Source organism: Staurois parvus, unplaced genomic scaffold (genome assembly GCF_062004578.1).
Source record: "Staurois parvus isolate SC_StPar_1 unplaced genomic scaffold, SC_StPar_1.0 ptg000094l, whole genome shotgun sequence".
In the NCBI taxonomy this organism is placed as follows: domain Eukaryota; kingdom Metazoa; phylum Chordata; class Amphibia; order Anura; family Ranidae; genus Staurois; species Staurois parvus.
The window spans coordinates 2,363,303-2,386,701 of record NW_028317890.1 but is presented as its reverse complement, the minus strand read 5'-3'; the positions used below and the strand labels follow the sequence as shown (position 1 = coordinate 2,386,701).

At 42.8% G+C, this 23,399-nt stretch overlaps 2 protein-coding genes across 7 annotated transcripts in view; one reads left to right on the top strand and one right to left on the bottom strand.

Moving 5' to 3' along the window:
- Nucleotides 1-8,850, bottom strand: part of FAM149B1 (family with sequence similarity 149 member B1) — a 59,260-nt gene extending 50,410 nt beyond the window's left edge. For 3 of the 4 annotated variants that reach the window (XR_016311798.1, XM_089670744.1, XM_089670747.1), the window contains exons 1-2: nucleotides 8,772-8,850; nucleotides 1,580-1,656 (exon numbers count right to left, since the gene is read on the bottom strand). Coding sequence is in view for 3 of the 4 variants with exons in the window: in XM_089670744.1 (XP_089526870.1) it covers nucleotides 1,580-1,626 (47 nt within the window). In the remaining variant the exon portion in view is untranslated. The other variant, XM_089670746.1, reaches the window with a different exon arrangement.
- The window catches only part of ECD (ecdysoneless cell cycle regulator), a 32,525-nt gene continuing 17,929 nt past the window's right edge, over nucleotides 8,804-23,399 (top strand). Inside the window, exons 1-8 of one of the 3 annotated variants that reach the window (XM_089670741.1) lie at nucleotides 8,814-8,951; nucleotides 9,028-9,178; nucleotides 12,360-12,566; nucleotides 14,014-14,131; nucleotides 15,418-15,505; nucleotides 15,639-15,814; nucleotides 17,384-17,576; nucleotides 18,258-18,386. In XM_089670741.1, coding sequence (XP_089526867.1) covers nucleotides 12,362-12,566; nucleotides 14,014-14,131; nucleotides 15,418-15,505; nucleotides 15,639-15,814; nucleotides 17,384-17,576; nucleotides 18,258-18,386 — 909 coding nt within the window. In that variant the 5' untranslated portion in view covers nucleotides 8,814-8,951; nucleotides 9,028-9,178; nucleotides 12,360-12,361. Of the gene's footprint in view, nucleotides 8,952-9,027; nucleotides 9,179-12,359; nucleotides 12,567-13,656; nucleotides 13,729-14,013; nucleotides 14,132-15,417; nucleotides 15,506-15,638; nucleotides 15,815-17,383; nucleotides 17,577-18,257; nucleotides 18,387-23,399 lie in introns of those variants that run through there. The other 2 variants (XM_089670742.1, XM_089670743.1) reach the window with 2 other exon arrangements.

The following is a 23,399-nucleotide window of genomic DNA, read 5'->3' as shown; positions in this document are numbered from 1 at the left end:
CTACCATGTGTGCTAATGTCCTATGGTGCATAAATGCCGGCCACGATGTATAAAATGGCAGGGTAAAACAAAATGGAGATGTGAAAGGGATAAGAGCCACGATGGATATCCGTGAATTACCTCTGCGGTAATGTTGGCTCGTGACATCCGCAGTGTGAGTGGTCTACTGGAACACACGACAGCTGCTGCAAAGCCGGTAACATGGCCACCGTGCACTCCACATGAGATGTGTGCATGGGGCTGGAACGCAAGCCAGCACAGGGAAGCCTTGAACGCCAAGCGGGCCCCTCCCACAGAGCACGTCCTACTGAGAATGGGAGAGCTCACTGGCCGTTTGATGTGGCCAGCCTACGTTCCAGCGGACCACTCACACTGCAGATGTCATGAGCCAACATTACCGCAGAGGTAATTCACGGATATCCATCGTGGCTCTCATCCCTTTCACATCTCCATTTTGTTTTATCCTACCGTTTTATACATTGTGGCCAGCATTTATGCACCATAGGACATTAGCACACATGGTAGGTGGTAAATATATGTGGCATATCCTATCGATTTCATAGGTATACACAAGCTTGCATGGCCATAGTGTTCCTCATATAGATGTTATACAGTTTTCTATATATATTTTAACTTTCTTGCAAGGACTTGTGTATAACGGCTATATGAGAAACACTGTGGAAATGCAAGCATGTGTATACCTATGAAATCGATGCCTCTGGGAGCCTGAACCAGCTGCTCCATCCACTGCATAGTCCAGAGCCCCAGAGAGCACTGGAGGGGTAGAGAAGAGAACCGGTCATTGACAGTCATTGCTGTCTGCTCAGTGCGGAGGGGAGAACTGAGCGACCAGCGGTGTTTGATAACTCCGTTCTCAAGGCAGAGCCAGCAGGGGAAAGATGCAGCATCAAATCTAATGCTGTATCCACCTAGGTGAGTATAAATGTTTTTTCCACAACCCCACATGTCTCTTTTAAGCGCTGCATCACATTTTTATTTTTTATGGCAGGCCATTTATTCTACTTTAAATCATATTACAATACACAGGTTACTAGCATGGTGTGTTGGGCATACTACAGGCTCCATAGAAAGCCAGCAATAAAAGTAACCATTGCATAAACAGATGTGTTGTTCAGGAAAAACAAAGAATCCTGTACTAAAAGGAAGATTGTGGGAAGAAAAAAAAAGAAACAACAAATTGTAAGCACGGCTACGTGACATGCACTTTTCAAGTGCACTTTATAACAACACTTAATTTATCCATTATGCCCCCTTTACCATCCTTAAATTAACCCCTTAAAGTCTGTATTTACTGGACACCAAAAGTACACAATCCAACTAACTGGACTGACCATCCTACTGGTTGCTAGCCTCTAATCTGGTCTTGCATCACACACATGCCCAGCTCAGGGATGTGTCCAGCAATCCCTTACATGTCACAAGGTAAAAATAAAAAGCTAAAATAAAGACAAAAGTACATAAGAAGCGGTAATAGCACAAGAGAAAAGGTCGCTGAAAACAAAGTAAGTGAAAAAAATAGGAGAAAGCATTTGTTTTAATTATAATAAATACAACTTACATGTGTAAAATCTGTGATACTGGCTTTCTTTTGTATCTGGAAATCATTCTAGTCACTTATTCATATCTCCAAGATGCCTGCATTGTAAAGACATTAACATGTTAGTTTGCAATTACAATGACTGTCCTTTCATTTGCTTTCATATGTATCCCCGGCTTTAATGTCAGGGAACAAATGCACCATATGGGACCCGTCGTCCACAGATTGTAACCCCTATACACTTGTTTTGTACATGGTCTGGTAGTCCTTTTTTCTTGTCTAATGGTGGCCATACACTAAATAATTTTATATATGATCGATTGATTTACTATCTGATCATAAATTTGATTGGTAGATTAATAAGATCCTCTGATGGGCCATGCACCTAAAGTGATACTATTTACATAAAAATAAAAAAGAGGTTGTACCTATCTCCTCTGTGCAATAATATTGCATAGAAAGCACCCTCTTCTGCCACCTCGCCAGCTATATCAGCTCACTTCATCACTGCCTGCAATTGAAGAGAGGAGTGCAGACAGTGGGGTAGCCCAGAGCTGCCTGCAGCCTACTCCCTCTGCTAAGGGACTGTCTGGATATTCATCAGAGGGAACCTGCCAGCTACTTTCTCCCCTCTGCTCAGCTAGGCATAGGTAGAAGGCAGGGGGAAGCAACTTCTCTCAGTTCATTCTCCCTCTGGTAAGCATCTGTACATACAATTATCATAGAGAGCCAGCCTGATGTACAGAATTGGTGAGACCAGGTGGACATCTGCAGCTAATATCGGTTCACATTGTAGCACAGATATTAATTTATAGGGCACAGAAACATCACACCTGAACCAAAAAGCTGTCAGAAAAACAATGATTTATCAGGCCGTGTCTCCTGAAGCACGTCCTGAGTCTCCAACAATTCCTATAGCACGTCCTGAGTCTCCAACAATTTCTATAGCATGTCCTGAGTCTCCAACAATTCCTATAGCACGTCCTGAGTCTCCAACAATTCCTATAGCACGTCCTGAGTCTCCAACAATTCCTATAGCACGTCCTGAGTCTCCAACAATTCCTATAGCATGCCCCCAGTCTCCAACAATTCCTATAGTATTGCCACAGTCTCCAACAATTCCTACAGCATGTCCTGAGTCTCCAACAATTCCTATATTATGCCCCTAGTCTCCAACAATTCCTATATTATGCCCCCAGTCTCCAACAAATCATATAGTATTCCCACAGTCTCCAACAATTGCTATAGCATGTCCTGAGTCTCCAACAATTCCTGTAGCATGCCCCCAGTCTCCAACAATTCCTATAGCATGTCCTGAGTCTCCAACAATTATTATAGCATGTCCTGAGTCTCCAAGAAGTCCTATAGCATGTCCCGAGTCTCCAACAATTCCTATAGCATGTCCTGAGTTTCCAACACTTCCTATAGCATGTTCTGAGTCTCCAAAAATTCCTATAGCATGCCCCAGTCTCCAACAATTCCTATAGTATGCCCCCATTCTCCAATTCCTATATTATGCCCCCAGTCTCAAACAATTCCTATAGCATGCCCCAGTCTCCAACAATTCCTACAGCACATCCTGAGTGTCCAACAATTCCTAAAGCATGCCCCAGTCTCCAACAATTTCTATAGTATGCCCCCAGTCTCCAACAATTCCTACAGTGCCTTGAAAAAGCATTCATACCCTTCGAAATTTTCCACATTTTGTCATGTTACAACCAAAAACGTAAATATATTTTATTGGGATTTTATGTTATAGACCAAAACAAAGTGGCACATAATTGTGAAGTGGAAGGAAAACGATAAATAGTTTTCAAATTTTTTTTACAAATAAATATCTGAAAAGTGTGGCGTGCATTTGTATTCAGCCCCCCCACACTGTTTCACCATCCACACTGTGAAACATGGTGATGGCAGCATCATGTCGGGATGCTTTTCTTCAGCAGGGACAGGGAAGCTGGTCAGAGTTGATGGGAAGATTTATGGAGCCAAATACAGGGCAATCTTAGAAGAAAACCTGTTAGAGTCTGCAAAAGACTTGAGACTGGGGCGGAGGTTCACCTTCCAACAGGACAATGACCCTAAACATACAGCCAAAACTACAATGGAATGGTTTAGATCAAAGCATATTCATGTGCTGGAATGGCCCAGTCAAAGTCCAAACCTAAATCCAAATGAGAATCTGTGGCAACACTTGAAAATTGCTGTTCACAGATTCTCTCCATCCAATCTGACAGAGCTTGAGCTATTTTACAAAGAAGAATGGGCAAAAATTTCACTCTCTAGATGTGCAAAGCTGGTAGAGACATACTTAAAAAGACTTGCAGCTGTAATTACAGTGAAAGGTGGTTCTACAAAGTATTCAAAGTATTGACAATTTATATAGCATGACCCCAGTCTCCAACAATTCCTATAGCATGCCCCCAGTCTCCAACAATTCCTTTAGCATGCGCCCAGTCTCCAAACATTCCTATAGCATGCCCCCAGTCTCCAACAATTCCTATAGCATGCCCCCATTCTTCAACAATTCCTATATTATGCCCCCAGTCTCCAAAAATTCCTATATTATGCACCCAGTCTCCAACAATTCCTATAGTAGTCCCCAGTCTCCAGCAATTCCTATAGTAGGCCCCCAGTCTCCAACAATTCCTATAGTAGGCCCCCAGTCTCCAACAATTCCTATAGTAGGCCCCCAGTCTCCAAAAATTCCTATAGTAGGCACCCAGTCTCCACCAATTCCTATAGTAGGTCCCCTAGTCTCCAACAATTCCTATATTATGCCCCCAGTCTCCAACAATTCCTATAGTATTCCCACAGTCTCCAACAATTCCTATAGCATGTCCTGGGTCTCCCAACAATTCCTATAGCATGTCCTGAGTCTCCAACAATTCCTATAGCATGTCCTGAGTCTCCAACAATTCCTATAGCACGTCCTGAGTCTCCAACAATTCCTATAGCACGTCCTGAGTTTCCAACAATTCCTATAGCATGTCCTGAGTCTCCAACAATTCCTATAGCATGTCCTGAGTCTCCAACAATTCCTATAGCATGTCCTCAGTCTCCAAAAATTCCTATAGTATGCCCCCAGTCTCCAACACTTCCTATAGTATGCCCCCAGTCTCCAACAATTCCTATAGTATGCCCCCAGTCTCCAACAATTCCTATAGTATGCCCCCAGTCTCCAACAATTCCTATAGTATGCCCCCAGTCTCCAAAAATTCCTATATAACCCAGTCTCCAACAATTCCTATAAAACCCAGTCTCCAACAAGTCTTATAGTATGCCCCCAGTCTCTGGTCATTTCTTGTAGAAAACCTCCACATCATGTTGTGTGTCTGCAATCTCTGACAGCTTTCTGTAGCATTTCATTCACTAATAATATTATGTGCAGCCCTTTAAAGCAGATATGTGATATGTGATGTGCAGATCCCAGGAGGTACAGCGAGCACTGTACACATTTACCTAGGTTAACGATGTGCATGGGGAGGCAGGAAGAGACACTGCTTCCTATAGCACGTCCTGAGTCTCCAAAAATTCCTATAGCATGCCCCAGTCTCCAACAATTCCTATAGTATGCCCCCAGTCTCCAACAATTCCTATAGTATGCCCCCAGTCTCCAACAATTCCTATAGTATGCCCCCAGTCTCCAACAATTCCTATAGTATGCCCCCAGTCTCCAAAAATTCCTATATAACCCAGTCTCCAAAAATTCCTATATAACCCCGTCTCCAACAATTCCTATATAACCCAGTCTCCAACAATTCCTATATAACCCAGTCTCCAACAATTCCTATAGCATGTCCTGAGTCTCCAACAATTCCTATAGCATGTCCTGAGTCTCCAACAATTCCTATAGCATGTCCTGAGTCTCCAACAATTCCTATAGCATGTCCTGAGTCTCCAACAATTCCTATAGCATGTCCTGAGTTTCCAACAATTTCTATAGCATGTCCTGAGTCTCCAAAAATTCCTATAGTATGCCCCCAGTCTCCAACAATTCCTATAGTATGCCCCCAGTCTCCAAAAATTGCTATATAACCCAGTCTCCAACAAGTCTTATAGTATGCCCCCAGTCTCTGGTCATTTCTTGTAGAAAACCTCCACATCATGTTGTGTGTCTGCAATCTCTGACAGCTTTCTGTAGCATTTCATTCACTAATAATATTATGTGCAGCCCTTTAAAGCAGATATGTGATGTGCAGACCCCAGGAGGTACAGCGAAGCACTGTACACATTTACCTAGGTTAGCGATGTGCATGGGGAGGCAGGAACAGACACTGCTTCTCTGAAAATCCACCCTTCTCTATTGCTTCCCTAACAGCTCCTCGCCCCTTTAGTACCACTTTACACCGGGTTCACACTAATGTGGTGTGGGACACCACATGTAATTTGCACCTGAATCGCACTGAATTCCTGTACAAATTACACGTGATGTCTATGCGGTGCGATTAGAGCCATACATTTTGTATGGCTCAAATCGCAACCACACCAAAAAGGTGTAGGACCCTTTATTTCCTGCACTGTAGCTGCTGACTTTTAATAAACAGCCACTCACCTCTCCCAGGATCCAGTGCTGTGCTCCACCAGAGCCGTCTTTGCCTCCTGTCTTCTGTCCCTGACTCCACCATCCTAACTGTGGACAGCTGGCTGTGACAGCTGGGTGCCCCCTGCGCAAGCGCGAGCCATGCTGCACATAGTGAATGGCCACACAGTCTTCTGGGACCTGTGACATGTCCCAGAAGACTGAAGGGAGGGGGGAGGAGAACTTCCACTCAGACCACCAAGACAAAGTGGGAGCGGGTACCTGTCAAAATCTTTTTGGGCGAAACGTACATCGGAGTGTCATTATGTCACTTCCGGGTCCGGGAATAGCTAAGTGAGAGCGAGGCTTGAAGTGCAAAGCGGTCATCTTTAACAACATATATGCCTGAAACACTGGTGCTGGTTTACAAGCACCTGTACAAGTGAGTGGAATATTTTTGTCTATGTGATTTTGACTCCTATTAAAGTACTACACTTAGGCTACATTCACACTAGCGTTGTGTGCAGGCGGCAGAGAGGTGTTTGGGAAGCGTTGTTACCGCTTCCCAAACGCCTCGGACAATTCTGTACATTGCAGCACATGATGCTGTTCTAACGTGAGCGTTAGCGTTGCATCGCGGCAAAATGGACGCCTCTGGTCGAGTCAGGAAGTGTTGAAGCCTCCTATTCTAGTCTATGGTGCCGCTCCGCAAACGCCCGCCCGGCATTTGCGGTGCGGTTGCGATGCGGTTGCGGGGCATTTGCGGAGCGGTAACACCATTCAAACTTCATTCTAGGCGTTTGTGGGGCATTTTTAACGCTCGGCAAACGCCTAGCAACCGCCGCTAAACCGTGCATGTGGCGTTTGCGGACCGTTTGCCGAGCGTTAAGAAATGCTCCGCAAACTCCGGACCAACGCTTCCCAAATGCTATAGGGGCGTTTGGCAAGCGTTGGTAAAACAGTCAAGTGTGAACAAGCCCTTAGATAAGATATTCACTTGTCTGATTCATTCAATGGCTGGCTGCATTTCCATGGGAGGAATATCTAAAACCAACCTAAAGTATATTACTGGAAAACCTATTAGAATCCCTTATATCTGGCTATAAGCCATGTAGATTCAGAGGGAGAAAAATAGAGAATCCACCAAGAAAGGGTGGTTCCCTATATAACCAAAGGCCCATTTCACCACAATAACTGGGGTCAAAGGACCTGGTGAGTGAGCAGAGGCGTCCTTAGGGTTGGTGTCACTGGTGCGGTAACACTTAGTGACACCCCCTCCAACGATCCCTGCCGAATGGATCGGATCTCTGGATTGAGCATAATGGATCAGACTCCGATCCATTATGCTCAATCCGCAGATCCGATCCATCCTGCAGGGATCGTCGGCTTTCTTTACAACTTACCTTTTCTCGGAGCGGGTCCAGTGTCGCCCTGTATAGGTTGCATTCCGACGATCCCCGCAGGATCGTTGGCATGCAACCTATACGGGGTGACAACGGACCCGCTCCAAGAAAAGGTAAGTTGTAAAGAAAGCCGACGATCCCCGCAGAATGGATTGGATCCGTCTTGCAGGGATCGTTGGCTTGCTTTACAACTTACCTTTTTGTGGAGAGGGTCCGGTGTCACCCCGTGCGGTTGGTGTCACCCAGTGCAGACCGTACCCCCCGCACCTGCCTCGGGACCCCACTGTGAGTTATCTACATTTCACGGTTATGAACACACGGTGAAGATCACAGGCACATTTATTTTATATATATTTTTTATAGATTTTTTTCACATTTTTTGATTTCTTTTTTTACCCTCTTTGGAATTTTCTATTACTCTATTTTGGGACAGTTACAAGAGTTGTCATTATATTCATGGTTTTTTATTATTCACTTCAAATGTTCACTATTGGTTGAATTGCTATACGGAGGGGTTACAATATCTTTTTGGTCTAAGCACACATAGCTGCCCACAGTCACATCACCCTGAATACACCCAGTCTTGTCTGATCTTGAAAGCTAAACAGGGTCGTACCTGGATGGGAGACCGCCTGTGATCACCAGGTGATGTAGGCTAAACTCTTTTGCATGGATCAAAATTGAGATAACCCTCAGGTGGTACTAATCTTGTACTTATTGCACTATATGAAGTTTATTGTTTGGGCAAATGTAGCGCCTGTTTATATTTTATATTTACCTGTCAAAATCTAGCCTCTGCTCCCCCTCCCTCCCCAGAAGCGTTAGACCAGGAGCATAGAGGAGGCCTTCGAGCAGAACGTACCCTTTTGGGTGAAGCTCCGCTTTAAGAATGTCAGGGGCCACACTTGAGGGCCCATATATCAGGAAGCACTGTCTTACAGAGAGATCAGGGCACACCCTATGGTGACTAGGGACATCCATAAGGCTGAAGTGATCAGGGACACAGCTAGTCATCATGCCAGTGAGATCTCTCTTCAGGTCATGTCTAATATAGGAGAAGCCAGTGAATGGGTCAGCCCATCAGACTCCACCTATAAGTGACATTTCATATCTAGGCGGTGTGCTCCTACCTTCTGATTTCCTACACTCTCCCACACAATCACATCATGTATTATACGTCTAGGGCTCCCGGGACCATCACACGCAGACGATCGCTCCATGAAGAAAGGTCCCCAGCTCCGCCTTCACCCTCTGCCCTCGTACACCGGCTCCGGGATAACATTCTCACCATCTCCTGCTGTCAGGCCGCCGTCAGGACGCTCCATAGTCGTCATGACAGCCGGAAACGTCAGCATATGAGCCGCCGCTAGTCACATGTCCCTCCAGGAGGCGCCGGGTGATGAGGTCACCAAGGAACCTAGCCATGGAGTGTGTGTAATGTGACAGCTGAGGAGGGAAGCCAGCACAGGTACATCCAGATTCCATTCTTGTTCCCTATGGAGTTCTATTGATGTTTCCTCTAAGGCATGTTTTATTTTCTTCAGCACTTTACAATATTAAATCTACTTATGTGAAGACTGACGGGAGAACCTGCTAAGACTGGGACAGTCAGAATCTGGAGCAGCAGTGCCTGGCAACCAATCTGCTTTTAGCGGGATCTTGCTCAGTGAAAGAGGAACTGAGAGGAGAAGTGCGGTATGTCAAAAAACCAAACATTTGTACTCACCTATGTGGCTGCAGCATTGATTCGATGCTGCAGCTGTCCCACACCACCTCTAAGACCAAGAACCATGTGATCACATGACCGCTGATCGCTCAGTTCTTCATTCTCACCCAGCAGAGAGCTGGTGACTTCAGTGCCCACTGGAGTGTCAGCCTGTGGAGGGAAGATGTCACCAGCACATCAAGGATCACCAGTATGTGTCCAAACGTTTTAATGAATGATCACGTAGTTACAGCAAGGCAGTGTTTCAGATTTTCGCTGGACCCCTTCGTCAGGCATGTGACCATGTCCAGGTCACATGCCTGATGAAGGGGTCCTGCGAGACTCCGAAACGTTGCCTTGCTATAATTATGTGATTGTTCATTAACTGCTTGCCAACCGCCCTATAGCAGAAAAACTGTTACAGGGCTGCAGCAATACACGTGATTTCGCATTTCCAGGTAGGGGTCGCACATGCCCTACCCGCGCCGGCATTTGCAGCTGTCAATTAACGGGCCCCAGCCGATAATTACTCACCGGCGCCCGATGATTTCTGAGGATCTCCGACACCAAGTCAGTTCCCCCCAGTGTCAGAATGGCCGCTGTAGTCCCGCTATAGGTCTCTGATCACCGCCATTACTAGTAAAATTGAAAAAAAAATCCCAGTATATATACCGCCCTTTGTGTACATGTTAATTTTCCCTCAAACCAATTAATTTACACATATTGGGTTTTTTTTTTTTAAGCAAAGACATATAGCAGAATACATTTTTGCATAAATTTATGATGAAATTTAGATTTTTTTAAAATTTTTTACTGGACATGTTTAATAGCAAAAAGTCGAAAATATTTTTTTCTCAAAATTATCGCTTTTTTTGTAATAGCGCAAAAAATACAATCAAATTTCATTTGGGCGCAGCGTTGCATGACCGTGCAATTATTAGTTAAAGTAAAGCAGCACCGTAAAGCAAAAAATGGCCTGTTCAGGACGCAGGGTAAATCCTCAGGAGGGCAAGTGGTTTAAAACGTTTGAACCCATATTGGTGATCCTCAGTGTGCTGGTGACATTCTCCCTTGCTGATTCTGTTCAGTTCCAGCCTACGGTCTCTGCAGCACCCGCTTATACACACAGCCATTTTTTTTTCCATGCAGTGGGGCTGGGCCCACACTGCATGGGTTAACTACTTGTTTTGACTAGGGGTGATCACAGAAACAATACTCACCCGATTCTTTGAACCTCTTAAAAATGGTGCTCCCCCATGTCCAGCGGTGGACTGTTCCTGGCATCCTCACATCCAAAGTAGGTCTATGGGCGTGATTACCTCAGAAACAGTTCACTGTACAAGACCACTGGACTGCAGGGGGGGGGAGGGGGGGCAGGAGCGACGGGGACCAGTCTTCGGCTGGGAGGATTGGCGGATTAGGTGCGTATATCTCGGCTCTCCAATGTCCTAGACAAAAATGAGCAGTTAACCCATGCAGTGCAGGCACAGCCCCACTGCATGGGAAGCAAATTCCCTGAGTTCTTCTTTTAAGCTGTGAAAATGAAAGCTAGAAGCTGATTGGTTACCATGGATTTTGTGCTATCAAGCTTTAGTACATTCCCCCATGTGTGTTAGACTTTCTCCACTTTTTAAGAAAAGATTTATGTTAAACCACCCATACCTCCCAAGGTTCTGAGATAGGAAACAGAAGCCCAATTGCTAAAATTTAATATAAGCTTGAATGTGTTAAAGAGGAACTTCAGTCACCCCTCTGTGGTTTGTTTGTTTTTTTTTTCCTATTTTCCCTTTTACCTGTTATGCAGAGTTGTTGTTTAGTTCAGATATGGGCCTGCCCAGAGGATCCAGCAATGTTTGCTGTGATCTGCTACTCGTCCCACAGGCAGATCATAAACTACCATTTTGGTCCTCCTCAGTTATTAAAAGTCAGATGCCTCTTCCTGGTTTAGACAGCCAGCTCCTGATTGATTCACACTAGTTCTGGCTGTGTGTTCTTGCTTTTGTTGCCTACTGGGAATATATGATGGGGTTGTACTAAGAGGTTGCTGGAACAGGACACATCAATCTTGTGATGGCAACAGCAGGGCCAAACACAAAAATGGTGATTTACATGGGGGGAGTCCATAAAGCTAAAGTAGCTAAATGTATCAATTATAAAGGCTCCATGCAGGAGAAGATGTATCCAGGGGATTTTATTTATGTATGAGAATTTACTATGATCAGCCTCGGCAAGGAAACAACACTAAAAAGTTAATTAAAGCTGAAATCTAGGCAGATATAAAAGACACATTAATGCAGCTCTGTAATCAATAATAGATGCACAAATTGTGAGTACCTAAATACGACCTGGTATTAGCCTCTTCTATAGCAGATGTGGAGTGTAACGGAAGAAGCAGCACAGGCAGCCAGTCAGTGTGACAGAGACATGCTTATTACTGTGCTATTTCTCCTTTCACTGTGTAGTCACAGACTGGGGTGTGTCCAGGGCCAGAAAGTGGTGCTGATGGTGGCTGAGGACAACTAACAGCTGAATAAAAAGCACTGAGAGTAAAATCTCTGGATTTAAGCTGAATACTGAAGGAAAGCTGGTTTTGTTATTGTATCTTTTTCTGAGCTATGGGGATGCCATTTTGTAGAGACCAATTCCATTCAAAAAATAGCAGGGACCATAAGCAGAAAACATTAAGCTAACAGTTTGCCTTGCCCACAGTTTTTAGAAAGTCTTATCTAAGAAAAGACAGCAGAGAGGTAAGTGTAATTAACACATGACACTTGCCTTTCATCACTCTTTTCAGTTATATTATCCAGAGTACTCATTTAAACTTGCATAGCATAACATAATGTAACAACTAGCCCCCTATTTCCTTCTTTTTTCCTTTTTTGTATGATTTTTGTTCCTTCCATAATCCTAAACTTTTACAGCAAAGTGACATATACCTTGTGTAGACTGCATATTGCCATTATACACCAAATATTGCTGTACCAAAGTTCCTTCTCTTATTTCTGTATACATTTTTATTAGGTATATTGTAATCTGATGTATCTGGTTTTCATATTTCAATAAAACCTTACTGTGAAAAAAAATGTATGTGCAAGTACCACTATTTGACATTATGATAAAATTATCTTTTATTTGTTCATTGTGGGAAAAAAATGATTTTATTTATTTCAGCAATGGATAAGCAACGGAAATTGATGGTTGTGGAAGATTTTGTAGAATATCATCTATTCCTGGTATATAATGAAGAAACTGACACTGAGAAGCACAAACATATTCTGCAGCAATATATAGAGCAAATTCTAGCCCAGTTTGCTCCTCTACTGACTAATTACATCTGGCAAAACCAACCATTTAACCTCAGGTTAAAATCAAAGAAAGGTAATTTGGTGTCCCCCTATGCCATCCTGACACTTTCTGTTTAGTGTATTGACCTGAGTTTGCTGGGAAAGTATGTGTACGTGTGCATCCTTGTCATGGGTATCAGAGGGTGGCTTCATTAAAGAATAAAACATGATGACTTTTATAACCGGGATCGGTTACATTTTAATGGACACACTTTCTTAATTAACCTTTTCATTATTTCGTGAATTAATCATTATGAGAAAATCAACCTGAGATATATAATTGCAAACACAGTTTATATAAGTAATAACACATCTTGGTCCCAAAGAAGAGTAAAACATGATGTATTTTCTTTGGTCACCTGTATGTGCAAAGCTTCATGTTTACTGGCTATCCATAGCTCCATGTAGGTGAAGTTCATCTCTCCTTTTGTTCTCCAGTCTGGAAGAGCAACATTGCTTTTCCGTGTATCATATGACTACATTTTTATCGGTACCTGCTCCCACTTCTCACCTAGGCAAATATGACACACTTTGCCCCACCCCATCCCCTCCTGCAGCCACTGGGGACACATTACCTGCCCTAGGAGGCTGCAGGACCATTCAGAGAGCATAAGCCCATGCATGCGCATTGGGGAGTCTACTGTTTTTCAGGAAGTCACAGCTGGCTCCCATATCCAAGATGGCTATGCCAGAAACCCGTAGCAGTAAGAAACGGCTGTGGGAAGACCGTGCTGGACTTCAGATACCTGAGTACCTTTTTAAAAAGAAAAAAAAACCTATGCTACGATCATCACACTTGTACTCCATTGGCACTTCCCTTCGCTCTATAACTGAAAACCTGTACCTCAGTATGGACAACTGAAGGAAGAAGCTGCAAAACTATCGGCATTTATCCTTTTTTTCTAAAATGTGGCTTCAACCTTTATTTTAAAGCATGAAACCTGATGATCAGTCAGCTTTAATTCTACAAAATGAAGCCAGCAATCAACCAGTGAATGTTATTTAATTTTGTTTCTTACACTTTTTGATGATCATTTTATAGGTCAGAGTTTTTATTTGAGAACAGGTCTTTCCACCTAAAAACTCTTATTTTTTTTAGGTGGTTTGTGGACAGTAGTGTCACATGATAGCTTCTATTCTGGGGACTCCATGAGAAAGGTCTCCTCACAAGTGGTCCAAGGTCTGTTTCATGGCAGGTAACTGGTGATGCCATGCTATTATCTGGATGCTATAGAATCAATTCATAGATGGGTAATCTTTGCAAAATACTGTTATACCCTAATGACAGCACTGTAATTTGAGTTGATAACATTTACTAGTGCAGGGAGATCTTGTCACTGCTTTCTTTGAAAATTATAGGTGACTGGTTTGTGAGCAAATATTCTGGTGCCCACCTAGAAATGAAAAAAATTGTATGTTCTGGATAGTTTAGTTGCTATGATATTTATTTTTATTTAATAAAGTTTATTTCTCTTGTTTAGGTAACATTCCTGCTCATATTGGTGGAAAAACACATTTTGGTGATAACATCGAAGATGAGTGGTTCATTGTTTATCTAATCAAACAAATTACCAAAAAGTTTCCAGAACTAGTGGCTAGGTATTGTGTTTTTTTTTTTTTTGTTTTTGTTTTTTTCTTTTTTCTTTCTTTTTTTTTTTTATGCTTTCTGTGTTGCTGTTATTATTTGATGATTACTTGATGCTGTAAAGCTGTCCAGTGAATGAATGATGTGGCGCATATTTATTACAATTTAGAACAGATTTTTTGCTATAATTTGTTGATGTTGCTCAGGGAAGGGCTTACCTCCCGTGGAGAGTGCTAGATCTGATTCAGTGAGTTCCATCTTTTATTGTTGATATGACAACCAATCAGATATTCCCTTCTCTCAGTCTAGGTTGGTGGCATCTCGCTTCTATGAGAAAAAAAAAAATATGTAACAAAGAGCTATCCCTCTTAAAGGGACTTTTTGTGCAGTATGCTGTCCAGAAAAAGTTAATTCAGTATATATTAAAAAAATATGTATTTATTGAAGGAATTTAAAAAAGAACTAAGAATCCAGACAAACATATAAAGGTGACCATACAAAGAGAAACAATGATCAGTGTATTGTATAGCTCAAAGGAATCTATGAAGCAAAGCGCTACGAGCATCGCCCAACGCATTTCGAGAGAATATCTCTTCTTCAGGGTATGCTTTTTACGGTTCACACTTCACAGTTGTCTTCTATAGATGTGAAAGAAAATATACATACATCAGATATAATGTTACATACATAGTCATAAAATACATTTCCTTAACCATAGTGGCTACTGACCTAACTTGAGCTGTTTTTTAATATGCAAGAAGTCGCCACTTGGTGAAATTTTCTAATGACATTTGTCCATTCATCAAATGTACAAATATTTATATGAATATTCTCATCCGAAGATCTACTCTATGCCCAGCATTAGTTGTCTGTGCAGATCCAAATAAATGAAACACTATGGAATATCTATCAAAACTGGAGGAAAGGAGTAGGAAAGTTTGATTACAAATTGCAATGAAAAATGTTGTAGGCTTCTTTCATATGGACAGCCAGGGAGTGGTAGAAACAGATGTTTAATGCATGTTTTAACTTTCCTCTCCCCACCCTACTGCCCACCCACAAACATACATGGGACATGGTGCTTCTCAGATGGGTACACATGGCCACAATACTTTGCATTGCACTGCAGCAATTTTAACACTAAATGTCGCGTTTGACAGGTGGCACTGTCTTTCAAACTCTCCTGTGTAAGTGAATTGGGCAGCGCCTGTTTTTAAAAGCTTACTCTGTGTAAATTGCTACTTGCTGCATTATAATAAAACAAGGAACATAAGAGCTCTGACATTTCTATCTTATAAAGGGTTGAAGACAATGATGGAGAATTTCTGTTGATTGAAGCAGCTGATTTCTTGCCCAAGTGGCTGGAGCCAGAAAATAGCTGCAATCGAGTAAGTAAATCCCTTTGTAATAATTGCCCTCTCCATTGTGTTGTGGTGCCTGGAAGAAACATGGAGAAGACCTCCTGTACAAAAACAAATAATGATTAGTAAATTACCACCTGGTTTTTGTTTCCCTTTTCAGGTGTTCTTTTACCATGGAAATTTGTGTATCATCCCTCTGCAGCAGGATGAGGCAGACCTGCCTGACCCATCATCCAATATGACTGTACTGCAAGCTTTGAAACTACTTTCAGCACACCCAGATGGTTTCCTGGCACCAGAGTCCATCACAAAAGCAATTGAAAGGCGAATTAAAGGGTATATACTTATGTAATTTTGTTATATATTTTAGTGTTCCTTACTTTCTTATACCACTGTACATGAGGATGGAAAAAGGCAGCTGCCTTGGCAACAAAAATCTCTCTTGCCTCATAAGTTAAGTCGAATTAGTTCCCTGAATCATTCGCATGCAACATGCATTATACTTGATTACACCTGAACATATTGTACATTGCAAATTAAGGCATTCAGCTTATCTTTTAAATCCTGTATTCACATTCAAAGAAACAATTCAAATGTTTGACTCCATTCGGCTGCCCTTGACTGAAAATACCCTAAGTATCCTGAGTGTAATTTAGGTGTGTTTCTCGGGATGAAAAAATCCCTACTGCATTCATATCCTAAAGACCTCTGATATCATTGTGTGCTTCCACTGCCAACTATCAGAATCTATCCACTGGATAAACATACAGAAGCAGCCTTATTTTCCAACAGAGCAATGTATTAGAAAAAGTATATACATTTTTTTCAGTTTGTTTTTGCCATCTATGCCCCATTGGTGAGGTTTCCCTTTACTTTCCAGTTCCATTGCCAAAACAGGAAGTTAGCAGGAATCATGCAAAAGTGAGAGAACCCTTGGTTGCACAAGGGTCTCCAGAACTAGATTCCCTATTAGAAGATTTCCACACTATCCCTGTTCTGGTGACATCCAAAAATTGGGGAATTTCTTTGACTCTAATCCATTTCCACACGATCCAAGCAAGAACAATTCTTTTGCCTTTAGGTATAATTTAAAGCCCAAACTTTTTTTATATAATTTTTAATAGAATGGGTACGGGTTTAATCTGTCAGTTTGTTATTGCTGGGGAAATTTCTCAAACAGGGACAGTGATAAGAGTTTAAAAAAAGCTGACAGAGGTTCTAACTCTTCTTCTCTATCCATAACTTGGAGTTGGACTTTGATACCAACAGAAAGTAGTCTACTATATGAAGTATTGTTGTCATATAATACTGCCCATAAACAAAATGATTTTCTACCAATTTTAACCAGTTTTTGATTGCAAGAAGATCATACAGGTCACGGCAAGCTACCTAACAGTTTAAAGTATGGGTAGCACAGTGGCTAAAGGGTTAGCACTTCCGCCTGGTAGTACAAGGGTCATTGGTTTGAATCCCAACCACGGCACCACGTGCCTGGAGTTTGCATGTTCTCCCTGTGCCTGCATGGGTTTCCTCCTGGTACTCCGGTTTCCTCCAAAGACATGCTGGTAGGTTAATTGAATCCTATATATATTGGTCCTAGCACATGTATGCATGAATGTAAGTTAGGGACCTTAGATTGTACACTCCTTGAGGGTTAGGGACTGATGTGAGTGTACAATAGATATGTAAAGCGCTGCATAAATGTTTGGCGCTATATAAGTAGTAGTAGTAATATTATGGTTTTGATTGGTCCTAGATTACATTGATCTGTCTATTTCTGTGAAATTGCATGAAAGCTGCTTTGTGCATGAGTAGCACTAAAGACTAAAATGTAAAAACACACCAGAAATTGAAAAAAGTGTTAGTTTGTGTGGCCTATTTCTCATTGTTATTGATTGTTTACAGGTATCCTGAAAAAATTAAGGAATCACTCCATCAGGCTCATTGCTTTGTGCCAGCTGGGATCGCAGCGGTAATAAAGGAGCGCCCACAGCTGTTGTCAGCAGCAGTTCAAGCATTTTATCTCCGGGATCCTTTAGACCTGAAAGCCTGCCGGACCTTTTCTCACTTCTTGCCTGAGACTCGCGTGTTTACATCGGTAATGATTATGTTTATAAGTAGTTTTACCCATAAGGGGAAGTTCCGCTTTCAATCCACTCCCCCCACCCCCCTCCCCTCCTCTGCCACATTTGAAATGTCTTTTTTTTTTTTTTTTTTTTTTCCTTTTTTTTTTTTTTTGGGAGAGCAGGTACCTTGTTTTACAGGTACTCGCTCCCACGTCCGCTCAGATCTCTAAGGAAGTCAGCTGACATCATTCAGCCAGTCCAGACTGGGGTAAAATCACGACTTTAAAGTCAGGAACCACCCCAGAGTCTGGAACAACGGCACCTGGTTCAGCCTCTCAGCAACCTGCTGAGAGCCTGAGCCAGCCGCTCCCTCCCCAGCCAGCACTCCAGTGAGTGCGGGGAGGCAGTACAGACAGTGGTGACTTCTCTCAGCTCACAGCGGTGGTGAGAACTCAACTCACGTTCTCACACTTAGAGGCGGTGGGGGACAGACGCAGTATCGGACCGATGCTGTATCCACCTAGGTAAGTATAATTTGGGGGAAAAAACCCAAACCCATACTTTTCTCTTTAAGTATGGAATAGAAAATTCTCAGTGTTTATTTCTTTTGATTCAAAATAATTCATAGTAACGAACTTCTACTCGGTACAAGACACATTCCTGATGGTGAAATAACCCTTTTCATTTTATTTACTTATCTTTCCTTTACCTAGGTGACGTTTACAAAATGTTTGTATGCTCAGCTTCTCCAGCAGATGTTCCAGCCTGACAAACGCAGTGGATATACTCTTCCTGCCCGTTCACATCCTAAATATAAAGCATATGAACTTGGAATGAAGCTGGTAATTGAACATTTTTCCCACAATTAGTCATGTTTTACTAAGATTTGCTACTTATAGTGGTTACTATCTGTTTTTTTTCAGCATCTTCCTATATAGGCTCGTCCACACCAGCCCATATGCTATAATTTGTGCATGCTGATGTGCATTTTGTCGGGGTGGTGTATTGCGTTGTGCCGCACTGCACTGTGGTAATATGTGGTCAGCTGTACGGGGTTAAAATGCAGACCTACTCCATTTTTTTTATTATTATTTTTTCTTTTACAAAGAATTTTATTGTAGATTGAGCAATGATAAACAAACATTCGGAACATAGAATCCTTGACCAATACATAAAAAAGTTATTCTGTATGATTGAGAAATAATGTAACATGTACATTGGAAAAAAAAAAAGCTCAAAACATCAGCTATAACTTATAGCAGAAATGCCCGGTAGAAAGGGTACGATTCACAGTCTTTGATGGTCAATGATAGTGTAGATTCTGAGAGAGAAAATTGCTACATCAGGAAATATTGGACAAGAGTATAATAAAGACACAGACCAAGAAGAGAGAGAAGAAGAGATAAAGATAAAAAAATAAAAAAAGGGGGGGGGGGGAGGAAGTAGGGCTCCGGGGAGATTGCAGCAGAATCCAACCTCATATCGACAGAAGGGACTGGTCGAATCTCGATGGTTGGGCTATATCCAGCCAGGGACGCCATATCCACAAAAATTTTGTATGGGTATCCAATAATATGGCCGTCAATTTTTCATTAACCATTATGAAGTTCATCCGATTTTTGACAGCCTCAAAGCTGAGAAGAGGAGTCTTCCAAGCCCTCGCAATTGTCAACTTAGTGGCCATAAATAAGCATGATGCCAGCTGCCATTCAGAACGGAGAAGGCCCTCCATTGGTTTAAATAGAAGCGCTTCGTACGGGTTACGCTTAATGTCTGTGTGAAGCATAGTGCGAAGGAGGGCATACACCCTAATCCATAATCTGCTTACTTTAGGGCAAGTCCACCAGATATGAGCCATGGTACCCAATTGTTGGCATCCTCGAAAGCAAACCGGGGAATATGTAGGGATGAAACTAGCTAAACGAGCAGGTGTATAATACCATCGATAAAGAATTTTGTAGGCATTCTCAAGAATAATGACATTCCTAGAGCATTTAGATAATGCTTGGGTCATGGTCCGCCAATCCTGTTGATTTAAAGTCCCCCCCAATTCAGACTGCCAGCGCTGATGATAGGAGCGAACCGGAGGGGTTCTATAAGAAATAATGGAGGAGTAAATCAGGGAAATCAAACCCGGAGCATGGGGTCTATGTCTGCACTGGCTTTCAAAGGGGGACAGATGATACATGTCCCGAATGCGTGCGTATTAGTGTATTGACAAAGTGACGAAGTTGAAGATATCCAAAGTGCTCCCGCAAAGGAATATTATAAGAAGAGCGCAGAGTTTCAAAAGAAAGTATTCGAGTGGGAGATAGAAGTGAATGTACATCGTAAAAACCATGCGTTTGCCACCAGGCAAACTGCCTGGGATTGTCCCGACCTGGAGGGAATAACGGGTTATGCAATAGTCGTAACAGCAGCAGGTGAGCAGAGATAAGGCCAGCGGAAAATTTGATGGAATCCCAGAGACGTAGCGAGAGCGTCGGGCTAAGGGCAGACGGACGTTTAGAAGTAGGAAGCCATGGCAAGGAGGAGAGCGGTATCGGGTGGGAGTCCATCATATCCATGACAGCTCACAAGGGAAAGTGATGAGAAGCATGGATATGGGCCAAAGGGGCAATATTAGCCGCCAGATAGTAAGACTGGAGATTTGGGACCGACAACCCACCCTCACTCTTACGCGCGAACAAAATATGTTTACTAATTCTGGGCCGGGAAGAGCTCCAAATAAAAGACAAAAGTTTTCGCTGATGAATACGCAATATATGCGAAGGTACTGGAACTGGTAAAACCCGAAATAAGTACAGTAGTTTAGGAAGATAGGTCATACGGATCGCATTAATTCTGCCGAACCATGAAAGCGGGAAATGAGACCAGGAGGTCAATAGTTCGGTCAGCTCCTGAAAAACAGTGGGAAAATTAGCCTGGTACAGTCCGTCATATGTCGGGGTGAGCTTAATTCCTAAATATGGTAGGGCCAAATGCCATTGAAAAGGAAACGTTTGCTTCAAAGTCATCAAAAGTGATAGTGGAAGGGTAATCAACATAGCTTTCGATTTGGCGGGGTTAACGTGAAGACCCGAAAGATTTGCAAAGGAATCGAGAACCGCGAGCAAATTAGGCAGAGTAACCCCCAGATTTGAAATCGACAAAAGTATATCGTCGGCAAACAGAGACAATTTATGTTGGGAGCCCGCCACCTCAATCCCCTTAATATCATGATTCATACGAATGGCTTCCGCCAATGGTTCCAAGGCTAGGATAAAGAGTATAGGGGAGAGCGGACAACCTTGTCTAGTGCCTCTGGCGACCGAGAACGTAGAAGACTCAAATCCGTAATATTTAAGTTTCGCTTGAGGGGAAGTGTATAGCGAAGAGATCCATCTTAGAAACGAAGGACCAAAGCCAAAGCGGTGAAGGACTGATAGGAGATAAGGCCATGATAAAGTGTCGAAGGCCTTATTGATATCTAAGGATAAAAGCATCATGTCGAGTTTACGGATATGGGCTAAATGTTGTAATTGTAGGATACGTCTGATAGCATCTCCAGCTTGTCTATGGGGAACAAAGCCCACCTGGTCCTTTTTGATCAAACGGGAAAGGAAGGAATTCAATCGAGTAGCCAGAATCTTAGTGAGAATCTTCATATCGATGTTAATAAGGGAGATAGGCCTATAATTTGCCCAGGAAGAGTGATCTCGATCCGGTTTAGGAATCATAACCACATTGGCGGTCAAAGAATCTGGGGAAAAGTCCACGCCCCCCTTCACCGCGTTAAACATAGCGGCAAGGTGGGGCGCGAGCACATCAGCTAATTTCTTATAATATAGTGCCGTGTAGCCATCCGGACCTGGGCGCTTGCCCGTCTTCAGGTCTGCTATGCATTTCAATACCTCAGATGTTTGAATATTACAGTCCATTAGATCCCTATGTGCCGGTGTCAAAGTAGGCAGGGACAGACGAGATAGAAAGTCAGAAATGGATTGGGAATCAGCCCGTGTAGGGTCAGTGTAAAGTTTGGCCAGACGAAACCGGAACTCTTCCAAAACCGCAACCGGATTACTCGTAAGGGTATTATGCCGAGTGCGTAAAGATATCGGTTTGGGATGGTGCGCAAAAAAACGAAGTCTACGAGCCAACATGGAGTCCGGTTTGTTTGCTTTACTGTACCACTTCTGGCGTGTCCAGCGTAAGGAGCGTTCAGCCTCATCCGTTAAGCACAGATCCAGTTCTAAACGGGCCTGATCCAACAATCTACGATTCGATGGGGTAGGTGACTGTTTAAATTGGGCCGATATGGAGGTCAACTTTGATTCTAACTGACACTGTTTAAGCTGTCGTTCCTTCTTTCGTCTTGAAGCTATCTGGATAATATGTCCCCTAAGAACTGCCTTGTATGCTTCCCACAATGTTACTGAAGAAGAGACAGAACCCGAGTTTAATTGGAAGTATTCCTGAGATTTACGATGGAGTTCCGTCTGAATCTCCTTCAGTGAAAGCAAGGAGTCATTCATTATCCACGAAGAAAAGGCCGGCCTACATAGAAGAGATTGACAGACCACCAAAATAGGCTCATGGTCAGACCACGGTACCGTGAGAATAGAAATAGCACGAACCAAGGGGAGATGTTTACGTGATACGAAGGTGTGGTCAATTCTGGAATGAGAACGATGAGGGTGGGAGTAGTAGGTATAATCTGTCCCCCGGGGATGAAATTCACGCCATAAGTCCACCAGATCGTGGGTATGTAATGTACGTATAAAAGACTTTGCCGAAGCGGAAGGGTCAGAATGTTTTGCTGGATATTTATCCAATGCCGGATTTAACACTAAATTAGAATCCCCGGCCATCAAAAGAGTACAACGTTGATGTGTTGCCAGGAGAGAACACAGATGTGACAGAAAAGGTCCAGGGTTAACGTTAGGAGCGTAATAGGACATTATGGTAACTTCTATACCTTGTATTGTGCCCCGGAGTAGAAGGTATCTGCCATTGGGATCAGCAATACGTCTCACACAGACAAATGGAGTTTTACTATGAAAGGCGATCAATACACCTCTCTGTTTAGTGGGGCCATTAGCCTGAAATATCTGAGGGTAACGAGCATCAAAGTATTTTGGGGCAGAAGTAGATGAGAAATGGGTTTCTTGCAAACAAGCAATGTCAACTTGACGAGCTCGGAGAAATTTAAATATCTTTACCCGTTTCTGCGGAGAGTTCATCCCCTGGACATTCAATGATAACCAGTTCAACGACATGGTGATCTATAGGAAGAAAGATCAAATCCACTGCAATCCCCGGGAGCCCTGAAAAAAACATTTACGAAGACACACAAAGCAAAAAAGAAAAGAGAGGAGATGGAAAAGAAAGGAGAAGACATCTAATATACAAGCAATATATCTATGAGACAATAAGGTTAATTCAAACATAGCAGGTGACTGTGGGTAAAACACCCACATAGAGGCTGGGTAGCGGTCGGGAGAAAAAACCAGACCGCTAGTCAGCTCGGAGGGGGACACGTTGGTCCACCGGAATAACTCGGCAATAACAAAAAAGAGATATAAACATATTATATAAAACAACTTAGGCTAATACACCTGTGGATGATAAATCCATAAATCGCAGGGCTAGAAAAATCTCAACCAATCAGTGAGGAAAAAACAAACAGCCACCCTAGATTGGAAGGGATAAAACACATGGAGGTCATGGAACCTCTGAACAACTCTAGCATTAAACCCAGGAAGTGGCGATAAAAATCCACTTGTGATGAGAGTACATACTGGTGATCAGCCACTAAGCATCAAGTCGCGGAGACTTCCTGGAAACGTTGGGCCCGCAGAGACCAGAGGGCCTGG